General features: G+C 43.4%; 1 protein-coding gene across 1 annotated transcript; it reads left to right on the forward strand.

The window, feature by feature from the left end:
- Window positions 1-1,515: 1,515 nt before the first annotated feature.
- CDPF1 (cysteine rich DPF motif domain containing 1) lies at window positions 1,516-20,635 on the forward strand. The gene is made up of 4 exons (XM_077825484.1): window positions 1,516-1,651; window positions 13,128-13,248; window positions 15,939-16,050; window positions 20,463-20,635. The coding sequence occupies exons 2-4, from the start codon at window positions 13,136-13,138 to the stop codon at window positions 20,610-20,612; spliced, it is 375 nt and encodes a 124-aa protein (XP_077681610.1). The 5' UTR covers window positions 1,516-1,651; window positions 13,128-13,135; the 3' UTR covers window positions 20,613-20,635.
- The last annotated feature ends 6,698 nt before the right edge of the window (window positions 20,636-27,333 follow it).

A 27,333-nucleotide genomic window follows, 5' to 3' on the forward strand; every position in this document is an offset into this window, starting at 1 on the left:
GAGGGTGAGGAAGTAAAGGGTGTGGAGCATGAGTATGTATAGGTATTTCTTTGGCACGGTCTGGAAACGAACCGGCTGCAAGTTGTGCAGCCGGCTCACGGAGAAGGGGCGAGGAGACCAGTTGGGTCCATGGGGTAGGGGCCTGATGAAAAGGTCCGGAGGGCCTGGGGTGGAGGGTGGGCGGGGCGTGCCTTTGTGCAGTGTTGCTCTGCTGCTGCTACTGGAACATCAGGTCTGTAGCAGACTTCACAGCTACTCTATCTACATGGAGAGGAAAGGGGTTACTACGTCCAATGAATCTGCAGTCATAGATACATTGGCTCCAAACCACTCTATCCCAAATCCACTACCCAGCATATTGAGAGCAGGGAGCCCGCACTGTGCTCTACAGCCTGTTGGGGGCGGCACAGACCTCAATGGGGTTCTGCATATGCTGGTTTCCCCTGTCTGTGTAGGTGCGATGGCAGTGATGGTGTTGGTGGGTGGGTGGGAGGGAGATAGGGTTTCAAAGTTGTATTTCGAAGATAAGGGAATACACCCCATCATCATCATGATTATTATTAATAATAATAAGCAGTACTCCCCTACATTTGCCAGGGGTATTTCATGCTGCTTTTTGCAACTCCCAATTTTGTTGTACAGAGGTGAAGCACGGGACAGGTAATTTTCTATTTAAATAAGGGACATCCCTTGTAATATGGGGCTGTTGACAACCGTTGATGATGGTGATGGTGGTGGGAGCGGTGGTCATATTGGTTCTGGTGCATTCTGGTCCTGTGTAAGGGAAAGGCTGGTTATTTTGCCAATACAGCTATAAATGTAACACCAAATATTACAGAATAAATAAAGGTTTGGCTCCTCAGGGTATTTCAAAGTATCTGAGTGAGGCATGGAGATATAAACTTCTGCTGAATTTAATTCACAAAGTGACTAAGAAGTTCCCAAATTTCAGAGTAGCAGTCGTGTTAGTCTGTATTCGCAAAAAGAAAAGGAGTCCTTGTGGCACCTTAGAGACTAACCAATTTATTTGAGCATGAGCTTTCGTGAGCTACAAGCTCATGCTCAAATAAATTGGTTAGTCTCTAAGGTGCCAGAAGTTCCCAAATGTTTGGGATCTTGGAAGTTTAACAGACTGCCCGATATTTCAATCATTTTTCTGTGCAAAAGACCTATGCTACTGGAAAACTGGTGGAAACCAATGGCTATTATATCTTTTACTTTTGTCTCCCGTGTTTAATTCAGATTGGTATCCTCGAAACACACACACATCTGATCCAAAGTTCTCTAAATCTTTGAACTGAAAATACACCATCATGCAGATTATTTGGCTTCTAACCTGAAGCCTTGGACGGCTTTCTCCACACATAATTTAGGACTCTTGCTGTAGCAGAAAGCCCTTGCTACGCACGGCAAAGCAGCAGGTGGGTCCGCCCTGTCGATGTTGACTGAACACTGCTCCTTTAAAGAGCGGGAGGGGAAGAGTGCATGAGCCTCTGATGTCATCACGAGCAGGGCACGGGAACCAGGAAGCCTGCGGCTCAGATGATGGCTGCAGCCAGCAAGAGCGGCGAGTTGCATCCGTGCAAGAGGGTCTGTTGAATCTGCAGGCATGTTTCAGTGTCAAGTTTCCACTGGGTTATTGGGAACAAGGGTAAGTTTTATTTTTAAAACATTATATATATATATATATATGGACAGTATCCCTTTTAACTTGAACGAGCAGCAGCACCTTGGGTTCCTAAGGCTAAGTAGATTCTGACACACGGCGTATATTGTCTGTGTCATTCGCAGTTTATGCACTGGCAGCTGGCACTGCCGAATGAGTTAGAATCCATGTCCCCTACGTGAATGGGCAGTTAGGCAACAGCTAGGCATTGATGGTCATTCCAGTGCCTTTAGTAAGAGATACTGATGTGGGTAACGTTATTCTAGCAGGCTGAAGAGCTCTGTCAGTATGGGAGACTGTTGTAAGCGATGAAAAGGCACCCTTGAATAAGAGAAGGGCCATAGAGATGTCAGGATTTTTTAAACAAGGGCCCCAAGATATCTCCCTCTTTTCCCAACTCTTGGTCCTGGGAACAGTTCCGGTTGTTTTTATTGATTGATTTATTTCTTGCTCTTCTGTTCATGGAGACCCATTATTTACCAAGTTTCAGAATGGTGGCCCTGTTAGTCTGTATCAGCAAAAACAACGAGGAGTCCTTGTGGCACCTTAGAGACGAAGAAATTTATCTGGGCCTAAGCTTTCATCAGATGCGTGGAGTGGGTTCTAGCCCACGAAAACTTATGCCCAAATAAATTTGTTAGTCTCTAAGGTACCACAAGGACTCCTTGTTATTATTTACCGAGTATATTTCTGTGAAATTCTTTCCATGGAAAGAATTGGAACAGTTCATATTAACAAAGTGGAGGGGAGTCTTTACACATGTATTACAAAATGCCAGCAAACTGTAGAACGCTTAAGTGTGGTCTGCTCCTAGATTTTGCATTGGCAGTGGTATAACTATTTCAATTAGGAGTAAAAAGAAAAGGAGTACTTGTGGCACCTTAGAGACTAACCAATTTATTTGAGCATGAGCTTTCGTGAGCCACAGCTCACTTCATCGGATGCATACCGTGGAAACTGCGGCAGACTTTATATACACACAGAGATCATGAAACAATACCTCCTCCCACCCCACTGTCCTGCTGGTAATAGCTTATCTAAAGTGATCATCAAGTTGGGCCATTTCCAGCACAAATCCAGGTTTTCTCACCCTCCACCCCCCGACACACAAACTCACTCTCCTGCTGGTAATAGCCCATCCAAAGTGACAACTCTCTACACAATGTGCATGATAATCAAGGTGGGCCATTTCCTGCACAAATCCAGGTTCTCTCACCCCCCTCCAAAAAACACACACACACAAACTCACTCTCCTGCTGGTAATAGCTCATCCAAAGTGACCACTCTCCCTACAATGTGCATGGTAATCAAGGTGGGCCATGTCCAGCACAAATCCAGGCTTTCTCACCCACTCCCCCTTTTTCCCGGGGAGACACACACACACACAATTAGGAGTGTGATTTTGTTTTTTAAATGGATATAATTATACTGGTACACCCCAAGGCTTGGATGCAGTTACACCAGTATAAAGGTCCTTTATATCACTATAGTTTATTTCTCCTCTTGTATGGGGAATAAATTAGACTGCTCTAAACTTCTTTTTACCAGTATAACTGCATCCATTTTAGGGGATTATACTAGCATAACTATGCTGGTATAATTAAAGCAGTACAATTTTTAAGTAAAGACAAGCTGTTATCGGCACTCGGGGTCCTCAATCCTACAGTGCAGTGAAAAATGCTGCTCTCCCTTTGCTCTGGCTGAGGATGTGATATGGTTTCCCAGGATAGGGAACGGCCCCAGCAGTTGGCACACTGAGGATTGTCATTTCATAGCCTGGGAACTGAAGTGTGGAAGTGAGAAGAATTATGGCCCTTCCTTCAAACTAATGCAATGAAGCAGAACCTTGGGTGCCCCACTATATAGGGGCACATCAAATCAATCTTGTGTTTTTTAGGGAGTGAAAGCGGGTTTTGCTGAAAAAAATGCTCTAATTAATGGAGACAGCGTGAGAATCTGGAGATCTGGATTCTATATGCTAACCTTTGCCATTGATTCACGGTGTAACCTTAGCCTTCCCTACTCTATAGATGGGGGAAATCGAGGCTAAAGAAATATTACTTATCTTGTAACTCTGATTCTTTGAGACTATTGGAGAATTATCTCTCTTGAGTCTGAAGCCTACTGAAGGCTAACCAGAGCTAGCTCACCACCTCTCCAATACATCAGCAGTTGGGAACATTCCAGACATGCAGCATTAGTGGCCTCAACAATCAGTTTTAAGCCAAAAGGTGACATTTTCATCTATGTAGAGCCATAAAAAGGCCCCACCTGCTCTCCTCCTTCTCGGCTGTGACTGATGGAGCTGAAGCACAGCTGAGGATTGGGCCAAAATAACTTTTGGACAGGGTAGAGGGAAGAATTTGGACACCTCTACTTCAGAAAATAGGTTGTGCAGATCTAATGGTGAGTGAAACGTCCCTAAGATTTACAGTAAAAGGTGTTCTGCCTCAGACAGTGGCGATAACCTATACTAAGGTCACATCTTATCTAGGTTACACAGTAAAATATGGAAAATTGTCAGACCTGGCTCTTTTTTTGACAGCAACATCCAAGAAACTGGTGTTGAAACAAGCAGTTGGACCGTAATGCCTGTGTACTGTCCCAGGCCAAATAGCTCAAAGGATCCCTAAAATTAGGGCTGGGGAGAAGAACCTCCCCTAGATGAACAGACTGGCTAAGCACACTGACAGAGGGCTGAATAAGGGCATTCGAGTGCTTTATCCAGAGCATCTTAAAAATTCACAACATGGGAGGCTTATTTATGGGGTGGGACTAATTCATATATGGGTTCTGTGGGTGGCTACAGAAAACAGAGGCTTGCCTTACATCACTAGGTGCTATTGGCGCTCAAGCTGACATACTGGATCTAGCTTTAATCTTGCGAGCTCAGGTACTGGTGCAGTGAAGCCATGGCAGCATGAGCTTCAGCATGGGTTGTACAAACCAACCCAGAACCCTGGATAATGCCTCGTGTGGCTAACCCCTGATGAAACTCTCACTGCCCTGGCTTTACTGTCCCAGGACCTGAGCTAGTTGGATAAAGGCTAGCATGGGTAGGTCAGCTTGAGCTGCACTGCGGGCTAGACGTATCCTAGCTCAGCACGTGTTGAAGTAACTAGTCCATGACTGAAGGATATACTCCATTTGTAAGCCATATTGAAAGAATGACTGAAGATTTGCTGCAAACTTTTCCCATCCTATTTACAAATCCTTCTGGCAGACTTCTTCCACAAAGGCTTTGAGATGCTTGTGCAAGAACCCCAAACTTCCAGACTTCTCCCCAGGAAAGGGAAACTCAAAAGTTAGAGTGGCGAGAACATCTGTGTTCTCCTCAAACATCCTCGGCCAGATCCCTGTCTTGATGGGATTGATCACTGCTATTTGAGACCCAGACAAGCAGAGTATGTTTCCTAGCTCACATGCTAGAGTGCTTGGCTACACTAGAATAGGGCTCATGTACTATTAGTGTGGATGGGTGTATGTGGAAAACTATATATGTAGCGATATAACTTCGCTATGTATTTCCTGGCTTTCAGTGTTTTGAGTTTGGCACTATTGCCCCTTAAATTCTTTTCATAAGTTTGTTTTTTTTGTTTTTTTTAATACTTATGTGTATTTAAGTAACTGGGCAGCTTTTCAGCTGTAACTCAGTCCATGCTACTTAGTGGATGGTGGTAAGCAAACCAGAGACATATTTCATGCAGATTTTAATGGAAAGGGCCAATCTCTTCTATATGCTAACTCTGAACTTCTTTCTAGCTATGGAGGAGATCCGGCATCTCATAGCAACTGCCTAATAACATCCACACACATGTATTCTACATCGCTGGAGCTATAATTTATGCTTGCTAAGATTATTTTAACAGTGCCAGTTTCTTATTTCTCAACACGTTATGTTCTCTTTTGCTGCATATTTCTGCTTAAAAAAATCACACCATGATTTTTGCAGTTTGGAAAGTGTTAAGTTAGATTGTGTTTAAGAACAGTGGTACTTTCATCTGCATTTGTGTGGCCCACTGTAACTATTCTTAAATGGTAACCTGGAGGAAGGAGAGAACAAGCACTGTGATAGAGCATTCCTACCTTATTTTCCACCAGGGAAATTACTTTAACAAAGCAGTCATAAATTAACTTAAGTAGGGACAAAATCAGTTCAAGCAAGGAGGTGGCCTGATGCTGTACACCCCTAACATGCTGAGAATCTTCTGAGCATGTTTAATTATGGGGATTATTTTCTCTCTCATTCCTATCACATGCCTCCCCTAGAATTGTCACCCTAGATGGGTATGAGGAGGGGACAAACACTTGATCTAGCGGAGAATCCCTATTAACAGTATAGAGCCAATAACACACAGTTGCGCAATTCTGATTCTAGCCACTAGAGGACATAGGTACATATACTGTATACACACTCACCACTTAATTACAGTATGTGGCAGCATTTAGGCTCATCATGGAATCCTCCTCACGATGCACTGAAATTCTTCTCCGTATATATACTCTTTCTTGGAGATACGTGCCTAATCCAATTTTTTTTTAATGTTGACGTTCTCTTTTCCTTGTTAAATCTTAAAGAAATATATAGATTGACTCCGCAGCATCTAAGGAGACACATTTTTGAGCTGTAGCTTGTGTTTAAAGAGTTATTTACTCAAGGAAAGGATTTGATAGCATATTTTACAAACCCCCTTGACACACTGTGCATATTCAAAGATTCTTAGGACTTTTCAGTTGCCACACTTGCTTTCATGTTTTGACTGTCTTCAGGGCTAGTCTGATGGCGCTCTGGATTGCATGTCATGTTGCCGCTTGGGAGACGGATTTAAGGCTAGCCACAGGCTCTCTTTAAGTAGTGGGGCTAGGGCATGCTGTGGTAATACACTCAACAGCTAGAGGGAGGCTGTGCATTGCAAGTGAATAATGGCTAGCAACACTGAAATATCCACCTGTCCTCAGGGAGTCAGATAGAGGGAGACAGGAGGATTTAATTCCGTGAAATGATCTCCTGGAGTGAAAGGATAAGTGAAAGCCATATGATGGCTACACTTCAGTTGGCCATTATTCTCAATTCCTGACTAGTTACCCTAAATCAAGGTAGGGTAGGTGAAAGGAAGATCTGTATTCATATAGGAGAGGTAGGGAGACAGCAAAGAAATGACCTACAAGTACCTGAATGGCATCAACAGGAAGGAGCTGGGCAGGAAGGGAACTGTTCAGAGTGGATTAACTAGAAATAATGGATGAAAGAGAAAAATGCTTTCAACAATAAGATTGATTGAACAACAGATTAGCTTTCTAAGGGAGGTGATTGCGTCCCAGTGCTGATTTTTGGGTAAAACAAAGCACTCCAGCGTAATTCTGAATTAGCTGGGCTAAGGACCGGGGACCAGCTCCCACAAGGTACTGAGCAGCTCCTGCACTCTTGAGTTGAGGACACTCAGCACCTTACAGGATTAGGCCCTAAATGTTCTGGTAGGTTATCACTATCTCTAAATAATAGGAGAACACCCTGCATGGAAAACCAAGTCCCTGAAAGGGACTTAATTTGAAAGAGTTAAAGGTGTGTTAGTGCAAGGTTTTTCTTGACACCCTATCAAATTGTTTATCTGTGTGTGAACAATGTGTATTGTATAGTTTATCTAGCTCTTCAGTCACTCAGGGGTCCTATGAAGGATCAAGAGTCAGTGCTTAAAATACACATTGGAAAGACCTGGGCTAATGAGAAGAGAAGCACAGAAAGTCAGATTCCTTACTGTCGCTGACCCTGACCATTTAATGGTGATTTATTATTTCTGGCATGCTTTAAAATCTTACTAGCACAATGCTCCAAGCAGAGCAGCTCAGAAGTTTTTAGGAGCCCTGAGAGAACTGCATTTAGACCCATCCATCCAAATCCACACCATACATCAGTCAAGGGAACATTCCCTTATCCCATCACTAGACTAAACTGTGTCTTAATTATAAATGTTTTCTTGGTATTGAATTAAAATATATATTGCACCACCATCACCATGGCATCAGGGCATCTCCCCCCCACCAAGTTTCTAACCACACTTGTAGGTTGATGCTACAAGGTGCTGGGCACTCTGACCCCAATCCAGTAAAGAATTTAAACATCTGTTTAACATTAAGCATGAGTAGTTACATTCATTTCAATGAATGTACTCACATGCCTAAAGTTAGTAAGTACTTAAGTGCTTTGGCTTTAGGACCAAAATGCTCTGTGCCTTGCAGAATCAAGCTGTAAATGAGCAATATTAACAAGTTTACCATTAACCACAAACTTGCCAGATAATTTTATTAAGATAATGTTGAAGTAAAAAGAAAACGGTACAGCGTTTAAGCATAGAAGTTTCTGGTTATCAGGGAATAAGGTACAGATTATCAAGGGGTGCGAAATTCGGTTTAGGGACGGTTGGCGTAAGGAATACATAATCTGCAATCTCCCCGACTGGGGGTAAAAGTTTAACCAGTCAAAGTACAGACATTGAGATACGGGGGTATATTGTCCATATAATGGCTATGTTCAGGTGTGGAGTATAAAGTGTGTGAGTGGATACGATGATGAGTATGGATCTACCCTTATTTGGTGGGATTTAATGTTCAGTGAGTTTATGGTTCCAGTTCATATGGTCCAATGGAAAAAGTCTCTCAGTCCCTTTCCCATAGTTGATGCATGATGTCGTACCGGCTCACACCTCCTGGTACTGTCGGTGGCCGGTGATGTGTTCGATGTAGGTGTCCCTGGACCATCGGATGGTGTCCAAGACCAAGAGGCGCCGCACGAGCCGTGTATAGCGTCGACTGATCCCACAGGTCCACAGCACACGCTCGTTGCTGGGGTCCCAAGCGCCCAGGGCTCCGACGATCAGGGCATCCATCTCGTAATCCTTCGCTCTCAAGGTGTCGGCCAGGGGGGCGTATTTTTCCAGCTTACGAGCTCGGGCTTCATGGAAGGCCGGGGTCCTGTTCTCAAAGGAGACGTGACGTCGATGAGGATGATCTTCCTCTGGGCCTCGTCGGTGACTACCACGTCAGGTCGCAACTGGCAGTTCACGGTGACCTCCCCCAGGCGCGGTGCGATGGCTTTCACCAGGCTGTTCTGGATGGCGTTGTGGCGCAGCTGCCAGGCTCTGGAGTGGGGCTTGCAGCTGCACAGGACGTGGGGCAGGGTCTCGTTGGAGTAGCCGCACTTCCTGCAACGCTTGTGTCAGTTCCCATGGCGGACGGCTCCATTGAGCGGGATGCAGTTGAGCCGGGCATGGTGGATGAACCGCCAGTCAGCAAAACGGGTGAAGCCACCCCCAGCGAGGAAGTGGTTGCTGGCGTCCCACCTGCTGGTCAGTTCAAAGGCTTTACCCTGGTCCGGTTTACACTTCAGGGTTTCCATGTACAGTGAGTGGATGGCTGCCTTCAGGGTCCCCTCCAGCAGGCCCCTGGCGCTCGGGGTGACTGTGGTGTTGTCGTCGGACCTGATCTGCAGCACCAGGACTCCCAGCTCCTGGCGCTCCTCGCACCACTCTCAGCGGCAGCCGATGCATGGCAAACTTGCCAGATAATATTACACATCACTGGAACATGGCGCTTCTTCAGAAATTCCCCATTGTCTGAGAGGATGTGGGCATTTTAAAGGAGGAAACCGATACCAACACCTGGAAAGATTTTGATTCCCTTTAGGCCACTGCTTCACCTGTAATGATTACTAAAGGTTTATTTTTTAAATGTTGTTCCTCCTTGGGAGTTCTTTGGAGCTTTGAGACTGTGTGTCCTGCCCAGCAAAGGAATGGTTTCTGGTTGATTTTTCATATGTTGCATGGAGAGAAAATACTATTTCCTGATAGTGAATTTGTTAGCATGGCCTCTCAGTCTACCTCACTGAGAAAATACTAGAGAACACTTGGTTAGGGTATGAGGCTCAGGAAAAATGCTGTTCCAGTTGCATCAGCTACATCAAGTTTCATGTAAGTGTCTCATTGCTTTGAGTCCAATGGAGGTTCACCTAATCCAGTCACTGCCTTACAGGCAGGATCACATGATTTTCAACTGCTGTAGCCAGAAATGTTTCTACATATACGTCATTCCTTCCCTTTAGTAGTCCCTGAGCCATGTCTATTCTACATGCCAGCAACTCCTTTCTGTATCTAATCTATTTCAGTTCAGAACCCCGAGTTATCTGGTCTTTTAATCTGAACTCACACACTCGACAATCTGTGAGACCCCTCAGAGATATTGTAATTTGATTTTATTTAAATGCCTTACTTCAAACAATCCTCACTGGCCTACAGTGCATTCTTTACCACCATTTGAATAATTGCAATTTGGGTCACCAAATTAAACATACAATACTCCAAATGAGGTCACAGAATCTCATTTGGATACAGGGATGTATTTGTTTTGCTACTAATTACACATGGAGGAGTTTTTTGGTCATCTAAAATGCAGGCTTCACAACTGATCCTTTAAGTGCATTTTGTACATAGCTGATTTTAAGAACCTCTGCTTGAAAGAATACATTGCACATACACAGCCCAGATCTAATCCAGATCTCTCAAAGCACTTTAACAGGTTTCAGAGTAGCAGCTGTGTTCGTCTGTGTTCGCAAAAAGAAAAGGAGGACTTGTGGCACCTCAGAGACTAACCAATTTATTTGAGCATAAGCTTTCGTGAGCTACAGCCACTGTAGCCACGGTATGCATCCGATGAAGTGAGCTGTAGCTCACAAAAGCTTATGCTCAAATAAATTGGTTAGTCTCTAAGGTGCCACAAGTACTCCTGTTCTTAAAGCACTTTAAGTGTCTCACTGCCCCTTTGAGGAAGCTAAAAGATGTAGAGGGCTCCCACAGAGATGAAGTCCCCTCAGGCATTGACGATAGTAGCATCATTAGAGTATGAAGTGAGGAATAGGCTGTCCAGTTGAAACTGCTGGTGAATTTTAGTTACAGAGGAATATGAGAGAGGCTGTTCCTGAAGTGAACTGTGCTCGGGAGACTGAGATTAGCACGCTAAATCCCCAAACCTACATTATGATCTGTGTGGAAAGAGTGCTGAACTTGTGTGGCGTCTCCTTGACCTCAGTCCATTGTGATCCTTGCAAGTGCAGGATTCGGACCCCTTCCTCCTTTGGAAAGTGTCACGTGCTATTTAATGACAGGTGGGCAGGATCCCCTTCTTAATTCATCTGAAAAATAGACCCTCCAGCAGCCCAGGGCTCCCTCACACTTTGCTGGGACGTTCCTACAGTACTGACCCCAAAGGAAGGGTCCGAACCACCAGCACCAACGTGAGAGTCTTAGGAAGAGGAGGGTCTTTAAACAGAGGTGGGGGGGAACCAGAACACTGTCTTAACTCCATTCTTGGCCCAAGTTTCAGGGCCACCCCTCCCAGGGGTCTCTGGCACTCCAGTTCCTAGCAGCCTCCTGGCCTCAGCGGATTTACCAACTTTGCAGTTTCTTAAAACCAGATGCTACAGGCCTCTCCCCCACTTACTCACTCCCCCTCCCCTGGGACTCACCTGCTGCCTGCAGAGCCAGCCTGGGAGCAGACATGGAGCCTATTTGCCTCACTGTTCTGTACCTCACCCTGGCCCCTCCCAGTCCCCAGCCCCAGTTAGCAGGGAGCAGGTTGGGAGTGGCATTTGCAGGCAGTAACCCCCTATTCCAGCATCCCTGCAGGCAGTAACTAGACATTTGGTGTCCAGTCAGTACTTCTGATCAGACACCGTACATGTCCCCTTTTGACCAGAATTTCTGGCTGAAAACCAGATGTGGTAACCCTAAGCCTCAGTCAGCTCTGCTTCCTCACTGGGGCAGCATCTACAGCAGTGATTCCCAAACTTTAACAGCCCGCAAACCCCTTTCACTAAATTGTGAAATCTCGTGAACCCCCTCCTAAAAATGAATATTTCCAGGGATTTAAGTTTAAATTTCTTCCTCACTCCTTGGGGCTCCTGCTACTGGACCCTGTTGACCGCCCCGGTCAACCGAGCTCCACTGAGCTCGGGCTGCAGGTCCCGCTGACCGCCAGGGCTTGGGCTGCCAGCCCCAACTGCCTGGCTCCGCTCTCCCTGGGGCTTGGGCTGCCAGCCCCGCGCAGAGCGCTGGGGTTCGGGCTGCTGGCTTCCCCGCTGACGGGAGCAGGGCTCGGGCTGCCAGCCTAAACGGCTCAGCTCCGCTCTCCCTGGGGCTCGGGCTGTCTGCCCTGCAACCGTCCTCCAATGCGTGGGGTCCTCCCTGCCCTGCAACTGCTGCCTCCAATGTGTGGGGTCCTCTGGCCGCCATTAGTGAAATTTTTCTGGCAAACCCCCTGTACCATTCTGTGAACCCTAGTTTGGGAACCACTGATCTACAGGGCTGCTTCCCTATGCCCCTAGCTCTAGGGACCCACCACAGGTGCAAACACCTCTTCACTGTAATCTATCCCCCCCAGCTGCCCAATAGCAGCCCTTTATAAGCCCAGATGGAGTGCAACTCTCTTTAATTAGCTGGACTAGAATTACCTGCTCCAGTCCAGGGAAGCTGGGATAAGTCTATCCCCAGAGAGCAGATACCCTTTGACATGGTCTCGTTCACTTGCTGACCCAGCCCAGATCTGACAGGGTCACGGTACAAGATGATACTGCTGTTGGACCTGAAAAGGTTAAGGGTTGGTAGTAGGAAACTGGAAAAAACAGAACTCATTTTTGATAACTTTCAAATATGACACAATAGTTGTGCCCATGGAATTGTGCATTTGTACATACAAATCAGGCAACTTTGTGTGCAGCTAAGTAGCCAGGTGTTTGTTCGTGGATGTGTGTTAATTTGGTGCATGCATATATACAATACTTGTGTTAAAATTGGTTGCATGTGTCTGATTATATCAGAATGCAATCTATAACCAAGCTTTTTGAAAACTCAGAAAGATGTGGCCTGGGTTGAAAATGAACGGGAACTAGAGAGAACACAGTTCTTACTGTTGATTAGCCAAGATTTTGAAAAACATGCATAAAGGTAGGCCCCTAAAGCCCTTTTTAGGCATGTTGGCTGAAATTTGCAAAGCTGTCTGGGGGATTTAGACACATAGGCTGTTCAAATCCTCAGGCAGCTTTGAGAAATCTAGGCCCTAAATGAGCAGCATGCTTACTTTAATGGGGGACACAGCACTCAAAAATCAGGCCACTTGTGAAGGAGCCTAAATACAGATTTAGGACCCTAACTGTAAGCACCTATTTAATTCCCTCTACCCCCTAAAATAATTATAAAAAATAAATGGCTTTCAATATATGAAGAGAAGAGAAAGGGTAAAAAGAGGATCTCCCTTTGATGTTTACTCTTTAGGCCCTTTGCGCTATCATCCAAAATTCTTCCCCTGATATTGGTGAGGCTAGACAGGGCTACTGGAGTAGTTCAGTTTAATTACCTTTATGGGTGCTCCCAGTACTGTATTTTGAATCTAAAATGATTTGTTTTCATGTATGTAGCTTTATAGATGGATTCCCACAAAGAAGCCCAGCCGAAAGGAGACTTTGAATGCCAACTATGTGGGCTAACAGCCCCATACAGCTATTATGGGCAGAAACCCCCAAATACTCATTCTGTTGTGTAAGTACAGTCTCTTCTGGGGTAGCTCTCATTGAACGTATTTGGATTTTATAAATCTCACACTGTGGAATGATGCAATATTGCACAAAATGCCCTGTATATCAACTAATTTGTGCCTTAATTAATGCCTGAGTTAAATGCATGTGGTAAACTACATTTTGTAGGGTTGTTTAAATAGTTTTTCATATAATATATAACTTAAAGATCTTTAGAAATGTATTTACCTGAATTAGACAAATCTCTGCTAGAACAGTTAGGTACAGTCTGGCCCAACAACTGTGCAGTCAGAGTTCAATCTTGCCAAATGCCAAGCTCTCCAACAAACCACTTACCCATGTGCTTAACTTCAAGCACATGAGTAAATCCGTGGAGTCCATCCAAGTCAACAAGACTTAAAATTAAGTATGTGCTTAGTGCTTGGCTGGGTTGAGGCCAGATCGCTGAGCACGCTGTAAAATGGTAACAACAGTTGATCAGTACCAGCTTGGCCTGGCATTGGACCATGACTTATGGGAGACAGTCTTGCCTCATCAGGATGGTCTCCATATATGAATCCAAGCGCCAGCAGGCTTCTAATCTCCCTCTAGTCGGAAGAACGAAGAACCATGTTTTTGCAATGGGGACGTAAGAGTGTGAAGACAAAACTGGGTTATTCAGTGAAATGGAAGCATAACCAAAGAAGTTATTCCCCATACTCTCCTAGTTCATGTTTTTCTGTTCTGCTCACTATTTCTAATGCAAGCTGGGCAAAATTCAGGGTAGAGCAGAAGACATGCCCAAAGACCAGGATTTGCATCAAATAAACCCTATGTTAAGGGTGTAAATGAGTCTTCATGAATACACAGTGCCTTGCCTAGGTGTAATTAATCCTTTGTGGCCTAGCGTCCTACAAGGCTTATAGACCAGCTTTTCTACCCAGAACCAACAGCTATAATGCTTTAAAATTCCAGGATAGTTCAGTGTTTGAGTAAACACCTCCCTTCCCCCACATTCCCAGTTACATTAAAAGGGCAGCATCAGGGTATAAGACTATTTTGGGTTTTTTTTGTTCTGTTGTCCATTTCACTGTGAATTTAATTGTGATTTAAATCAAACTCATCCAATAATGAGCCAGTCTTGCAGGGCTGTGAGCAGACACATAATTGACTTCATTGAGGAGCCACCTGGAGCACCTTGGAAGCCCAAGGCCTTTGACTTCCCCCTCCTGAAGCTGCCAACTTCTTGCAACGCATCACCTTAATACTCTTGAGCAGGGATCAGCAACCTTTGAGAAATGGCGTGCTAAACCTTCATTAATTTAAGGTTCGCATGCCAGTAATAAATTTTACATTTACAGGGGTCCCCCAACGAAACCCCAGACTGGCAGCGGACTGAGCGGGGCCGGCTGCCAGGACCCCGGCTGGCAGGGGCTGGGCACTGGAACCCCAGAGCAGCAGCGAGGCTAGCGGGGCCAGCGGCTGGTATCACAGGCCAGCAGCAGGCTGAGTGGGGCCGATGGCCGGGACTCCGGCTGGCTGGAACCCCAGACCGTCAACAGGCCGGCTCACCTGCTGCTGGTCTGGGGTTCCACCGGCTCCTGCCAGCCGGGGTCCCAGCTGCCAGCCCTGCTCAGCCCACTGCAGGCCAGGGGTTCTGTTCACCCTGGCTGGCAGTGGGCTGAGCGGTGCTGGCAGCTGAGACCCCAGCTGGCAAGGCGCCGGCGGCCAGAACCCCAGACCATCAGCAGACTGAGCAGGGTGACAGACAGAACCCCAGACCAACAGCGGCTCACCCAGTCAGGCTCCTGCCAGTCAGGGTCCTGGCTGCGGCCTCGCTCAGCCTGTTGCCGGCTGGGGGTTCCGTTCACCCAGGCAGGCAGCAGGCTGAGCGGGGCTCGGGGCCGGGACCCTGGCTGCAAGGGGCCACTGGCTGGAACTCCAGATAGTCAGCGGGCTGAGTGGGGCAGCGGCGGGCTGAGCGGCTCAGCCAGCCGTTGGTCTGGGATTCTGACCGCTGGCTCCTGGCAACCAGAGTCCCAGCTGTCAGCCCCACTCAGCCCGTTGCCGGCGTGGGGTTCCGTTCACCCAGGCAGGCAGCGGGCTGAGTGCGGCCGGTGGCTGGGACCCCAGCTGACAGCAGCGTACCAGAAAAAATCGGCTTGCTTGCCCCTGGTTGCCGACCTCTGCTCTTGAGCAACAGTGTAGCCTGAGTTTGTAAGAGTTAAAACAAGAGTATTTTAGATCACTTTATTGCTGCCTGCCAAATCAGCACTGAAGAGAGGGGGCGGGGAAGGTTGTGAATTTTGTTTTACTGTTAACTTCATTAAAAAAATAAAATGGTTTGAATCTTTTGGTCCCTCAAAAAAAAAACCAAAAAAAAAAAAACCACCCAGCTCTTACCAATGAGAGTTTGAATTTTAAGTTTACAGATTTGACATAGCTAGGAGTGGTAAAGGCATTTACATGTAAATGCCAACTTTTGAAACAGACTCCAAATTAAAAACCACATAGTTGAAAGGACTGTACTGAAGAGGTGTTTAATTTGGCTACGTAATAATAAATATGAGGGTTAAAACAATGTGGTTAAAAGTTGTGTAGAATACCTATTATGGCAATAATAAAGTATCGGTTGCTAAGAGATCTTCATGTGGAAACAACAGACACAAGTTGAAATTGTTTGTTTTTTTAAAGCATGGAATTATTTTCTTCTAGCCTCCTGGAAGAAAGCTATGTCATGAAAGATCCTTTCATCCCTGACAAGGACAAATTCCTTATCCTTGGATCTCAGTGCAGTTTGTGTAACAGACGGGTGTGTGTGGGCACAGTAAGTAACATGTGATACATGGTGCATATTTTTGCTCTCATTTTTCTTCCAGTCTCAATGACCTATTGGTGAAAGATCAAACAGCAACAGGGGAGAACCAGAGTCTGTCTGTTTGTTTGTTTGTTTGTTTTCAATGAGCTGCCTTTTTGTCCTGCCAATGCTCATAAACATTGTTCCATGTATTAAATGAGAATGTGTACAAACTTGCTGCAGATTATGCTTACAAAAGAATGAAATTCACACTCCCAACTGAAGCGCTCTTTCAGTGAGTAGAAGTGCTAGGGAGTCGTAGATCTCTTTCCAAACCTTCAGATCCCTTTGCGATTACAACAAACCATGGGACAAATTCTACCCCCTCTTTACTGCCCCAGCAATGGATAGGGGTGATGAATGTACCACAGCTTGCTGGACTTGTCCCATCCCCAGTGTAGCCACAGCATAGTGCCTCCATAAGTCCTTTCTGTTGCCCCTCTTGCACACCCTGCTGTAGGAGTCATGCTGGGGCAGGGGACAGAGCGGAGATTGGGGTATGGTGTGATAGCACAAATGGGCAATTGAGACATTTCAAATGCCGATGCAAGGCAGCATTTGTTGAGGAAGCAGAGGAAAATACAGAATATTCTACAGGAGAGAGATAGTGAGGCCAAATTCCTTTACGTTCCATTGATCAAGGTGGTAATGCAGGAATGAAGCATAGATATGTTTGGGCCAGCAACACTGGGTCAAGTTCAAATATAACTCATTTGACTTCAGAGAAGTTACACCAGGGATGGATTTGATTCCCTATGTTAATTGGGGCAAACATTAAGTCATAACATCTACAAGTTTTCTAAGACTTTCTCCTGATAGCTTTATTTCCCCTTTTTAAATTCTCTTCCATTGCTTAGATTTATGGAAATCAGAAAATTATCAGATGACAAACTGAGATTTGTTTCTTCTTCTGGAGACTTGAGCCATTTGAGGGCTTCAGTGGGAAATGGATTGAACCCTTAAAGCTTTTATCTGCCACTGAGTTCTTTAGCAATGTAAAGGAGTAAATCAGGCACCCTTTACTGATTACATTGCTAAATTCAGGATATTTTAACAGCTGATATACATAAGATTTTCAACTGGTATTTTCAATTCCACCAATTAAATTTATCATGGATTCAGAGTTTCAGCCAAACACTCTGAAACTCTTATAGGAAAGCGAGAGCTACCATTTGTCAGCTAAAAGGATTAGTGCAGTTTATTAAGTGTTTGAATTCATTTGGGCCTAGCAATGCATTTGGGCCATGAGCAGTGTTCTGTTAAAAGCCTTTTCTAATTTTCATAAAAGAACCACAACCCTCTGACAACTGGTAGATCATGCACCTTTTTCTGTATGAGCTTTCAAGATTTTCCTAGATAGTATCTTTCCTAACAAAAACCTGTGACAGTGACAGCAATAAACATGCCCACCTCAATAGCTAACCTGAACAGGCAAAAGAAAGACAGCTAAATCAGTGGGATCAGGGCCACAGATGTGCAAGGAATTGGGAATACCTACCAAACTGGCCTGACTTGATATAGAGCAAAATGTGTGAAGATGGTTACTAAATGCATTTAGCAATAACACTTAGCATTTCCGTAGAACTTTTCCAATGTTACCTAACTAATCCTTTTGATGTCCATGCGAGATAGGTAAATGTTCCTCTTTCATGTAGGGGAAACTAGGACATGGAGAGGTTAAGTGACTTGCCCAAGGCCATACGTGGAATCAGAGCTAGGATTAGAGCTCAGGAGTTTGTGGCTCCCAGATTTGGGCTCATCCCAGTGGATTAATAAACCTCTGAAGCTAAAGAAAGCCACACTTCACTGGGGCAGTGTGGTAAATAGGCAGATCAGTATGTAGGACAACTTTTTAATAATAGCAGGTTGCTTTCAGTTCTTCTGTTAGTGTGCAATGGTACAAGAGAAACATCTGGCAAAACCGGACCTGGCTCCCCTTAGATGCTGGATTTAATTTGCTAGCTTCCATTGTCTGGATAGGTCTGACAGCTTTTAGCTTCAGTTAGTCTGGAGATACCGTTTAAATTTATCAGGCAATAATGGGTTCACTTTCATCTGAAAAGAGAAAAGGAAAAAGCCAGAACTTCAGCAATACAGGCTGAATATACTCACTAGCCAAGGTGTTCACTATATTACCTTAATCTGTTTTCCTAGTCTTAAATCTCACTGAGGTCATTTGCTCTGATGTGATTCACAGCACGCATTATACTAGTGATAATACTGAGAGCACCGTGTGAGATACTTTGTTTGAGTCAAGCATTTGCTTGAGCATAGATGATTCCCTTGACTGTTTCAACCCAAAATAAACCAGCAGAGGAGCTATTTGTACTCTGTTGTGGGCTGTGTAACTTAACAGCAATATCTTAAAACATCCCTGGCCAATGTATTTCAGTACGGTGTATAATGCCATGCAAAGAAAGTTTTAAAAACTCCGGGGTCCAATACATCCCAAAGGGGGAAGTGATAAATATACTGCCAAGGGGTCAGATGTTATTTTAAGGGTATTTCGCAAAAGCGGGAAAGCTGAACAGATATAGATTTTTTTTTTTTTTTGAAGGACTGGGAAGTGAATTTTGCTCTTTAATGCTGACCACAGCAAAGGCTTGACTATCTGCAGAGTGGGGGCATGATAGCAGGATCCTTAAACAGTAGATGGTAATGGACGGCTGACTCCCAGCAGGACAAGCATCAAAGAAGAAGATCTTGAATACACCCAGCGTCTACATCTTAGAAGACTTAAGTACAATGCAGAGTCTTGTGATTAAAGCAATGGGCTTGGGAAGCCTGGGTTCAATTCCCAGCTCTGCCCCAGACTGCGGGTGTAATCTTAGGCAAGTCTCAATCTCTGTGGGCTTTAGTTCATCTCCAAAAGGGGATACAATGCTTCCTTCTTGTCTACTTAGGTTGTAGGCTCTTCAGATCAGGAATTGTCTCTTGCTATATGTAGGGACAATGCCTAGCATAGCGATGCCCTGATCCCAGGTGTGACCTGCTAGAACAGAAATAATAATAGCATGGCCAATTTAAAAACTGAAAATCACCACTCTGTCAGTGCCATTATAAAGAATGAAGAGCAGCTAGGGACAAACAGCCAGTAAGCTGTCTAGATGGTATAACAAATACCTTTTCAGACCATGCCTCAGAGATGGGGCTTTCCAAGATATAGGTATGTCCTAAAGTGATACCAACCTGTCTCAGTACTGAATGCATGAAAGAACCAATTTACTGAGTACCTGTAAGGAAACCATATAAAGGCGCATTCTTCATTAGCCCTGAAAAATAATCATTATCCCCAAGAATAATCCACCAGCAATACCAATGCCAGCTCCATGCATGGAATTGCAGGTGGAACCTAGTGGTCTACACCAGCAGAACCATAAACTCTGGTCCCACTACAGGGCAGAGAAACAGATACATTAATAACCTTGTCTTCAAGGTTGGCAAACTTGTGAATTGCAAATTGGATTAAAATATCACAGCTATGCTTTCACCTCTTCCTTTATAAGAAGTACCTAGCTAGAGCCAACTGGATCAACATTTTTGGGCCTACAGCATTGGCTAATCATCTGTGAAATATGCTGGATCCAAGAGTCACCGCACAATAGAATCAGGGAAACCATTGGCCTTATTCACAACAGATGTGGCAGTACCCCGGCAAAAACTCAAGCAGAAGCAATCGACATGGCCAACTCCAATTTAGCTACAAGAGTTTTGTCCCCTCAATATCACCTTTTTCTCCCCCCAAAGAACTAATTTAAGAAGGCAGTGGTAAGTGGATAATTTCACAATTGAATTAAACCATTATTTTAGATTCCGTTGTTCATTGATAAAGCATTTCTGTGGAGTTCACCACCACAATATCTGTGTATCTGGATCTGTGCCCCCAGCAACACTAAGCATATAGAGCAGTACAAAGAATAGTACATTTTGTAGTGGGCTATGGACCAAGGTGCAGCTGAAGTTACAGTAAAGCTAGGCACTGCCATAAGAAATGGTCTCTCACATAACCACCTTTGTAGCAATGTGTAAGGACCGCAATTGCCTTTAACCCTGAATGGGGGTTGGAGGGAGAAAGCTTCTTGTGGCTTCCTACCCTGCTGAATGAACCAGGAATGATCTCCCCATTAGTGAGGAAGCGACATGAGCTGAATGGAGGAGGGAGAACAGTGAATACAAAGTCTGGTTTATAGCAGTGGTTCTCGATGACCAGACCATGGACAGTGCTGGTCCCTGAAGTCTCCCTAACACAGCTTAAGATGGCAGCAAGCCAGTCCCTGGGATCAAAAAGGTTGAAAAAACACTGTTTAGAGAAGCTGTAATGTAACCAATTCCATTTTTCTATACTGCTAATTACATATATATATTTTTATTTCTTTTTACAGGAATGTAGTCTTTTCTACTCAAAAAGGTTCTGCCTCCCCTGCGTTAATGAAAACCTACGGGAGTTTCCTTTGGAAATACGACAAGACTTGGAGAAAAGGAAGTCTCATTCAAAATCCCACCCCTCCAAAAAAGCAGATGCAAGAACTTAAATTAAAAGCAAATGGAAGAGACACCACTCAGAGGTTGTGTTTTTTTTGTTTGCCCTAAAATGTAGATTTTTGTAATGATGATGATTAGGCAGTTTACTACCAGTACAAGTATTTTCATGACAGTGCTTTAAGTTAGTTTGGATTTAGGTATTCCCATGCCGTGTTTGCAATGCAGGCACTCCAGCACTGGGCTGCTGCTGGAGAACCTGAAAGGGAAGCAGCCAGGCCTGTGGTCACTGACCAGGTTACATGTAATGCAAATATTAAACAGCACAAAGGATGGAAAAAAGGTCAAGAATTTTAGTTTTTCAATTTTCATAAGCTAGGGTGTTAGACATTTTCTTGCAAGTGTTTTTAAAAATACAGGTTTCAGAGTAACAGCCGTGTTAGTCTGTATTCAAAAAGAAAAGGAGGACTTGTGGCACCTTAGAGACTAACCAATTTATTTGAGCATGAGCTTTCGTGAGCTACAGCTCACTTCATCGGATGCATACCGTGGAAACTGCATCCGATGAAGTGAGCTGTAGCTCACGAAAGCTCATGCTCAAATAAATTGGTTAGTCTCTAAGGTGCCACAAGTACTCCTTTTCTTTTTAAAAATACAGGCAATACTCTCAGCTGGTTTGTCAATATAGTTCGACTGAAGACCATTTACATTAGCTGAGAATCTGGCCCATAACAGTTAACTTGACACTATCACTTCACTAAGGTTATGGTAGGCAAAGAACCTGATGCCTCCTGACTATTTTCCCCCCCTAAGTTTCTGTTCTGCAGCATGAGATCACAGAGCATATCAGAACAGATATTCATAGAAAAGTATGTTGTCTGGAGGCCATTGTGTCAAGACTATATCTGCTTGCAGAAGTCATCGTGTGGCATTAAACTTGCAATGGAACATATCAGCTGATACTTACAAGACTGCAACCACTTTTCACTCCAACTTCCAATGAGGTGGAAACAGCCTTTGGGTGGGGGAGTGGGAAAGGGTTCCTTCCTGGGTGCAGCGTTTCCTTTACAAATTAGAAAAAGAGAATGCTTTCCAGATCATTTTTTGATCTTGACTGGACAATATGATTTACTTGGAAATAATAAAGTTCAGCCAGTAAACTCTGTCAGATTAACCCTTGCCTGTCTTGGGCAATTAAAGAGAAATTCAAGAGATTTAAATTAGGCTGTGACAGTTTAAACAGTTGAAATGATGGCCTTTATTGATTTTTGCTTTACTTGCATGGGATATTTTATATAAAAATTAAAGTCAATGTGAACTTTAACCTGATTGAAGTTTTTTTATAACAAGCAAATGGTTAATTTGCCAAAATAATTGATTCTTGACTAGAGTTAGCTGTACCAGGTGATTTGTTTGAGATCAGTGTTGAATGAATATTTAGAGAGACGGACACAGAGTGCAATATTTTGATCTGCTAGGGCTGCAGATTCATACTACATTGACTAATGTGACTGAGTGCTGGACTACCCACTTATTCATGTAGTGTAAATTAAACAGTTGTCATAACTTTCACTGAGTGCTGACCCAGGCCAGATTTTAGCTAGCGGCCTCGATCAGGGGTTCTCCAGCTTTTTCTTGAGGAGACCCCCACAATATGCTATAAAAATTCCATGGACCACATGTTCCACAGCTACTACTGTTCTGCATATCCAGTAGGTGAAAAGCCAGGGCTGGCATTAAGGGGTAGCAAGCAGGGCAATTGCATGCCACAGGGAGTCCTGCAAAGCTAAGTTGTTCAGACTTCATCTTCAGCCCTGGGTGGCAGGCCTCAGGCTTCAGCTTTCTGCCCTGGGCCCCAGTAAGTCTAATGCTGGCCCTGCTGTCGGGTTTATTTTGGCAGACTCCCTAAACTTGCAGCCCCCAAGAGGGCCCCAGGCTCCTGGTTGAGAACCACTGGCCTAGAGGTCAAACTCCAGATCTCATTACTGTTCCTCTGAGCCATCTAGTCCCACAGAAAACAGCTTTGATATCTTAACTAAAAGCGTACTAGTCAATTCCACATTGCTTGTGGGAACAGTAGTGTCCAGTCATCCTATAGAAATGTAATTTAGACAGCAGGGTCTTTCTGATCACTACAGTACCTGTGTATTATAATGATATGAGGGTGGCTTCTGCTGTGATAACTATCACTGGTGAATAAATTGCAAGGCTGAAGTCAGGTGGTTACAACAAACAAACACAGAGTCCAAGGGCTACTCTGTGAAACTACTCACAAGAATATGGCTTATAGGATTGGACTCTTAGGTCTCCCACAGTCCTGGAACTGGTTGTGTGTGGACACCTTTGGAGCCATATGGAGTTCCATGGAATGCAGCAGGAACAAAGATGTTTGCTGATAAATTGCAGGAGCAGGACTTATTTACAACTTAGCTTGCAAACTTTTGAGCTATGTGCTTTTTATGGGAAAAAATTGCTTTTGCATAGATTAATAGCACTGCACACTTCTACAGCATCACACAAACAAGATCAAAGAACATACATGCTTTTGCATTATCTACACTTGAGTGTAGGCCAGAACTTAACCTGTTGGATTTCCTTTTTAATGCAATGTTTCCCATGAACATTTTACTAACAGAAAGTGTTCCCATCCAGAAAAAATAGATCTGGGACATTAAACTTACCACAATGTAAAACAGAGCATTTTAAATTTCAAATGTATGTTAAATATCTACCACCAGAAAAAAAAGTTTTGAAAATTGTAGCTAATCTTGGGCTGGTAACTCAGTCTCATCTAACACTAAAACTGCAAAAAGCAGAAAGAGATACATGATGGGAGGTAGTAATGTACTTTTCTTGTTTTTAAAAAAAAATATATAGTAATTATGTATTGGTGTCTGTCAGCTTATGTGAAAGTGGATGGTAATTTTGTACCAGAAGGAGTCCTTCTAAAAAAAAACCCCTGAAACAGTAATTTTAACACAAATTGGTCAGCATTTAAAACAGAAGGGGCAGATGAGGGAAAAGAAAGGCTGCTGTCTTGAATGTAGGCTTCAGAAGCATACACCATCTTAGACATGTTGAAATAATAGTTTTAAACGCTCATGCTCACAGTCAACCCAACCTTCTTAAAGCAATTGTCAGTAGTATCTGTGATAAGAGAGTAATATGAAAATCCCAAAGTTTTTAAACAGAAACTAAATTCATCTTCTGGTATACCACATCATTAACAGGTACATTTCATCATTGTCCCTGCACACACAGGTGCAGAGTGTTTTGCACACAGAGCACAGTAAAAAGGGATGAGCTAAACAAGGAAAGTCCAATGCTGCATGAACAAGAATGCTACTATCCACCTGCCAGGTTAGTGCTGGGGTGAGGCCTAAACTGGAGAGCATCATTAAGTGCTGCATTAGCATGAAGATCTAACTTAAGCCCATCTCTTGTCAGATATGTTTTTCATCCACATCCCCCCCCCTTTTCTTTATACTACACTTGAGGAAAAATTTACTAGCACATACAGGCCGTCAACCACCACTCATCTCTGCATGGTTGGAACAGCAGCATGCTTCTCCAGCCTCTTCAGTGCTTTCTCTTCAGCATTTTTCTTTCCTAACTAATAAATGCTCCAACTTTCCCAGGAGTGAACTGATGATCAGGGATCCTAGTTTTTAGTGAAAAAAAAAAAAATTCAATAAAAACCCCCCATACAAATCCATGTTTTTCCACAATTAAAATGAAACACTGAACTTCAGTTTCCCTAGCCACTATATACATAGGTATCAGTTGAACAGTGTTCCAGCTGGAATGCTCACATCACAGGGCATTGTTTCTTTACTGTTGTCGATGGCCCTACTGTTTTAGCCTTTTGTTTTTGTTTCTTTTTATGTTTAGCGCTTTCCATGTGTTCAAAAATTGTCCACCTTTGAAGGTAATCTACAGCCTTGCCGCACACAGTACAGAATACCACATTACCAGCAACGTGAAATTTGTCCTTTGCAAACTCAGTGACACAGTCTTTAGGGGTGATTTTTAAAGTTTTTGGCATCTTTTCCTAACTTTAATTAGTCAGATCTGGAGGCTGAAGTGAAATTCGAGATGCGTTAAAACATGAACACCTATACGCTGTTGCGTAACCTCTGTATGCTGGAAGTAGTTTATTGGAGTATGTTTAGCTATGTAAATTTAAAGCACATTCAAAAAATCAACCACAAGAGGGGGAGGTTGCACACATTGAATAAGACGTGACATTGGTACTTTAACTAAATTTTACTGAATGTGTTTGATGATGTAATAGGATATTTAGCACTGAACAAGTGAGCTAGAGCAAAGGTCCAGGCAGATGGAATAATACAGTAACTTGTGATGATATAAACTAGATCTGGGAGAATAATGATTGAAGTTTTTTCTAGTTACAAAATGCAAATGCATTCAAGCAACTGTTCCGGTTATTAGTAATTACCCTCTGGGATATTTCAGGGACTCTCTTCACTGTTATTCCAAAATAGGGGCCTGACCCTGCCAACACTTACTACCCAGCATAAGGCCCGATTCAAACAGTCATCCCTATTCAACAAAGGACTTAAGCACATCCTTAACTTTAAGGATGTGCTTCAGGGTTTAGCTGAACAGGGATGACTAGTATGTAATTAAATGCTTCGCTGAATTGGGGCCATTCTGCTCACTAACATAAGTAGTCTCATTCATTTCAGAAGCAGCCTATCACACTTAATCTCCAAGCTTTGGGATAGGATGCATTTTTCTAAATATGCTCTTGATATTCTTTTAAAAACTGCTCTCACAGTGCATAAGTGGTGTTTTTAATAAGCATACCCAGCACGTATTCTTTACATGTTACCATGAGAGATTTAGGCCCCAATCCTGCAAACACTTGTTTGTATGCTTAGCTCCACACCCGTGGCACCACTGAAATCAGTGGGATTACTCACTAAGTGATTTCTGCATATCAGAAGCTCGGAGATGGAAAAACCATTAAGACAAAGCTCTATGACAAATTAAACCAGTTCTATTGTAGTGGTGCAGGATGTTGCAAAGGAACACATTTTTTCCAGCAACACCTATCAGTCTTTATCTGACAAAGCTTCATGAGAGATACTAACCTAAGCCCTGACCCCGCAAACACTGATGCATGTGAAGAGCTAAGTAAGTAGTCCCACTGAGTTTAAAACAGAACTATTTACCTGTAAAAGTTATTCATGTGTATATAAAAACATGTTTACAGAATGAGGGACCCAGTTTGGACTTTCAGCTCTTTCTGATAAAGTGCTGGATGCGGTCAGCAGAGGGTGGCAAAGATGTTTGCTTTAAAAATACAGGACACATTTGTGATCACTCTGAATGTGTCTTTTATCACCAAGAAAATCAAACACCATTCGTGATGCACCACTCATTAAAACCTGTGATCCAATTTTAAAAAATATTTTATTTTTGAACTATTAAGGCAAAACCATAGCTTTAAATTAACCATCTTTACATTCATCAGTCTTACAGTATGACTTTTTAAGCACATACGGTTCTTACAAGTCATGACACAATCACTAATCAGCTCAATCCCTTATTCTTAAAGAGAGAAAAATCAGAATGTAAAATAAAAATTGGAAAAAAGTAACTCAATTTACATGTCTGTTTCCAGTCTGTTGATTTTAGAACAAACATTCAGAATCCTTTATTTAGTAATTAAAAAAATTTCTTGTAGAAGTGTAAAAGACCTCTTAACTGTATCTTTCCCACAAGTCCATATGTTACCAGGGCTTTCCATTCCCTCTTTTAAAACATCACCTGCACTGTTGTGACTAAAAAGTACTAGGGGATTTAACCTGAGTTACTGATACTTTACAGGAAGACAATCACTCAATGACAATTATTTTTGACTCCTCTGCACTTAGCAATATCTGCTACTAATGAGTTTGATACATTTTTCACTACACTTTTGTACATTTAATACAGTAAAAGGCACCCAAGAAAAGTTTGACAGACAACAGGAAACCCTGACATAAAATGTTTTTTATATTTGTGCTGAATTAACCACTTATGACCCCCCACAGATAAGGATTTTAATTAACGGCAGCATTGACAAAAAAGTGATAATTTTTTTGTGCCACATTGGATACTATAGATCATTCTAAAAAATTATAATGAACACCACTATGCAAGTACATTGGTGTTACATTAATAAAAAAATCATTCAACAGCTGTTTCTACTCCTGTTTCACTACTTTTAATCTGCAATGTAGATCATTTGAGAAGTCAATAAAACTGATCTTTACTGTTTGACGACGTTTCTTTTGTGAAATCAGTAATATTACAACTTTGACTACTTCTCTGTAATTACCAAAGAAATAAATCAAGCCTTAAACACTCTGTTCCACTTCTGCAAGCCAAGGGGAATACTTAATAGCTGTCTGTGGTTCAAGGACATAATGGAATCCTGGCTCATCAGCATGCTCCCCTTACACACTCACCCTGGGGGAATCAACTCCAGGAGTGGGAATGCATGAAAGCCTCTTTCCATGGCATCATTCTTCCCTTTCCCCCTTCAGGTAATGCTGGCTAGTTGAGCATTAGCCACCCTGATTAGTAGAAGCTTCCTGACTAGAAATGTCAGGGAATACTGGCAGTGTGTGTGTGTGGGGGGGGGGGGGGGGGGGCAGAGGGGGGGGCAGGGACATGGCATCAAGACTAGTTAATAACCATTCTGCTTTATTAGCGTGGAAAGCAGAAGGCAGTACGAAGTGGTGGGGCCTCAATGAAGGCAGT

This window comes from Eretmochelys imbricata, chromosome 1, assembly GCF_965152235.1.
Source record: "Eretmochelys imbricata isolate rEreImb1 chromosome 1, rEreImb1.hap1, whole genome shotgun sequence".
Lineage (NCBI taxonomy): Eukaryota > Metazoa > Chordata > Testudines > Cheloniidae > Eretmochelys > Eretmochelys imbricata.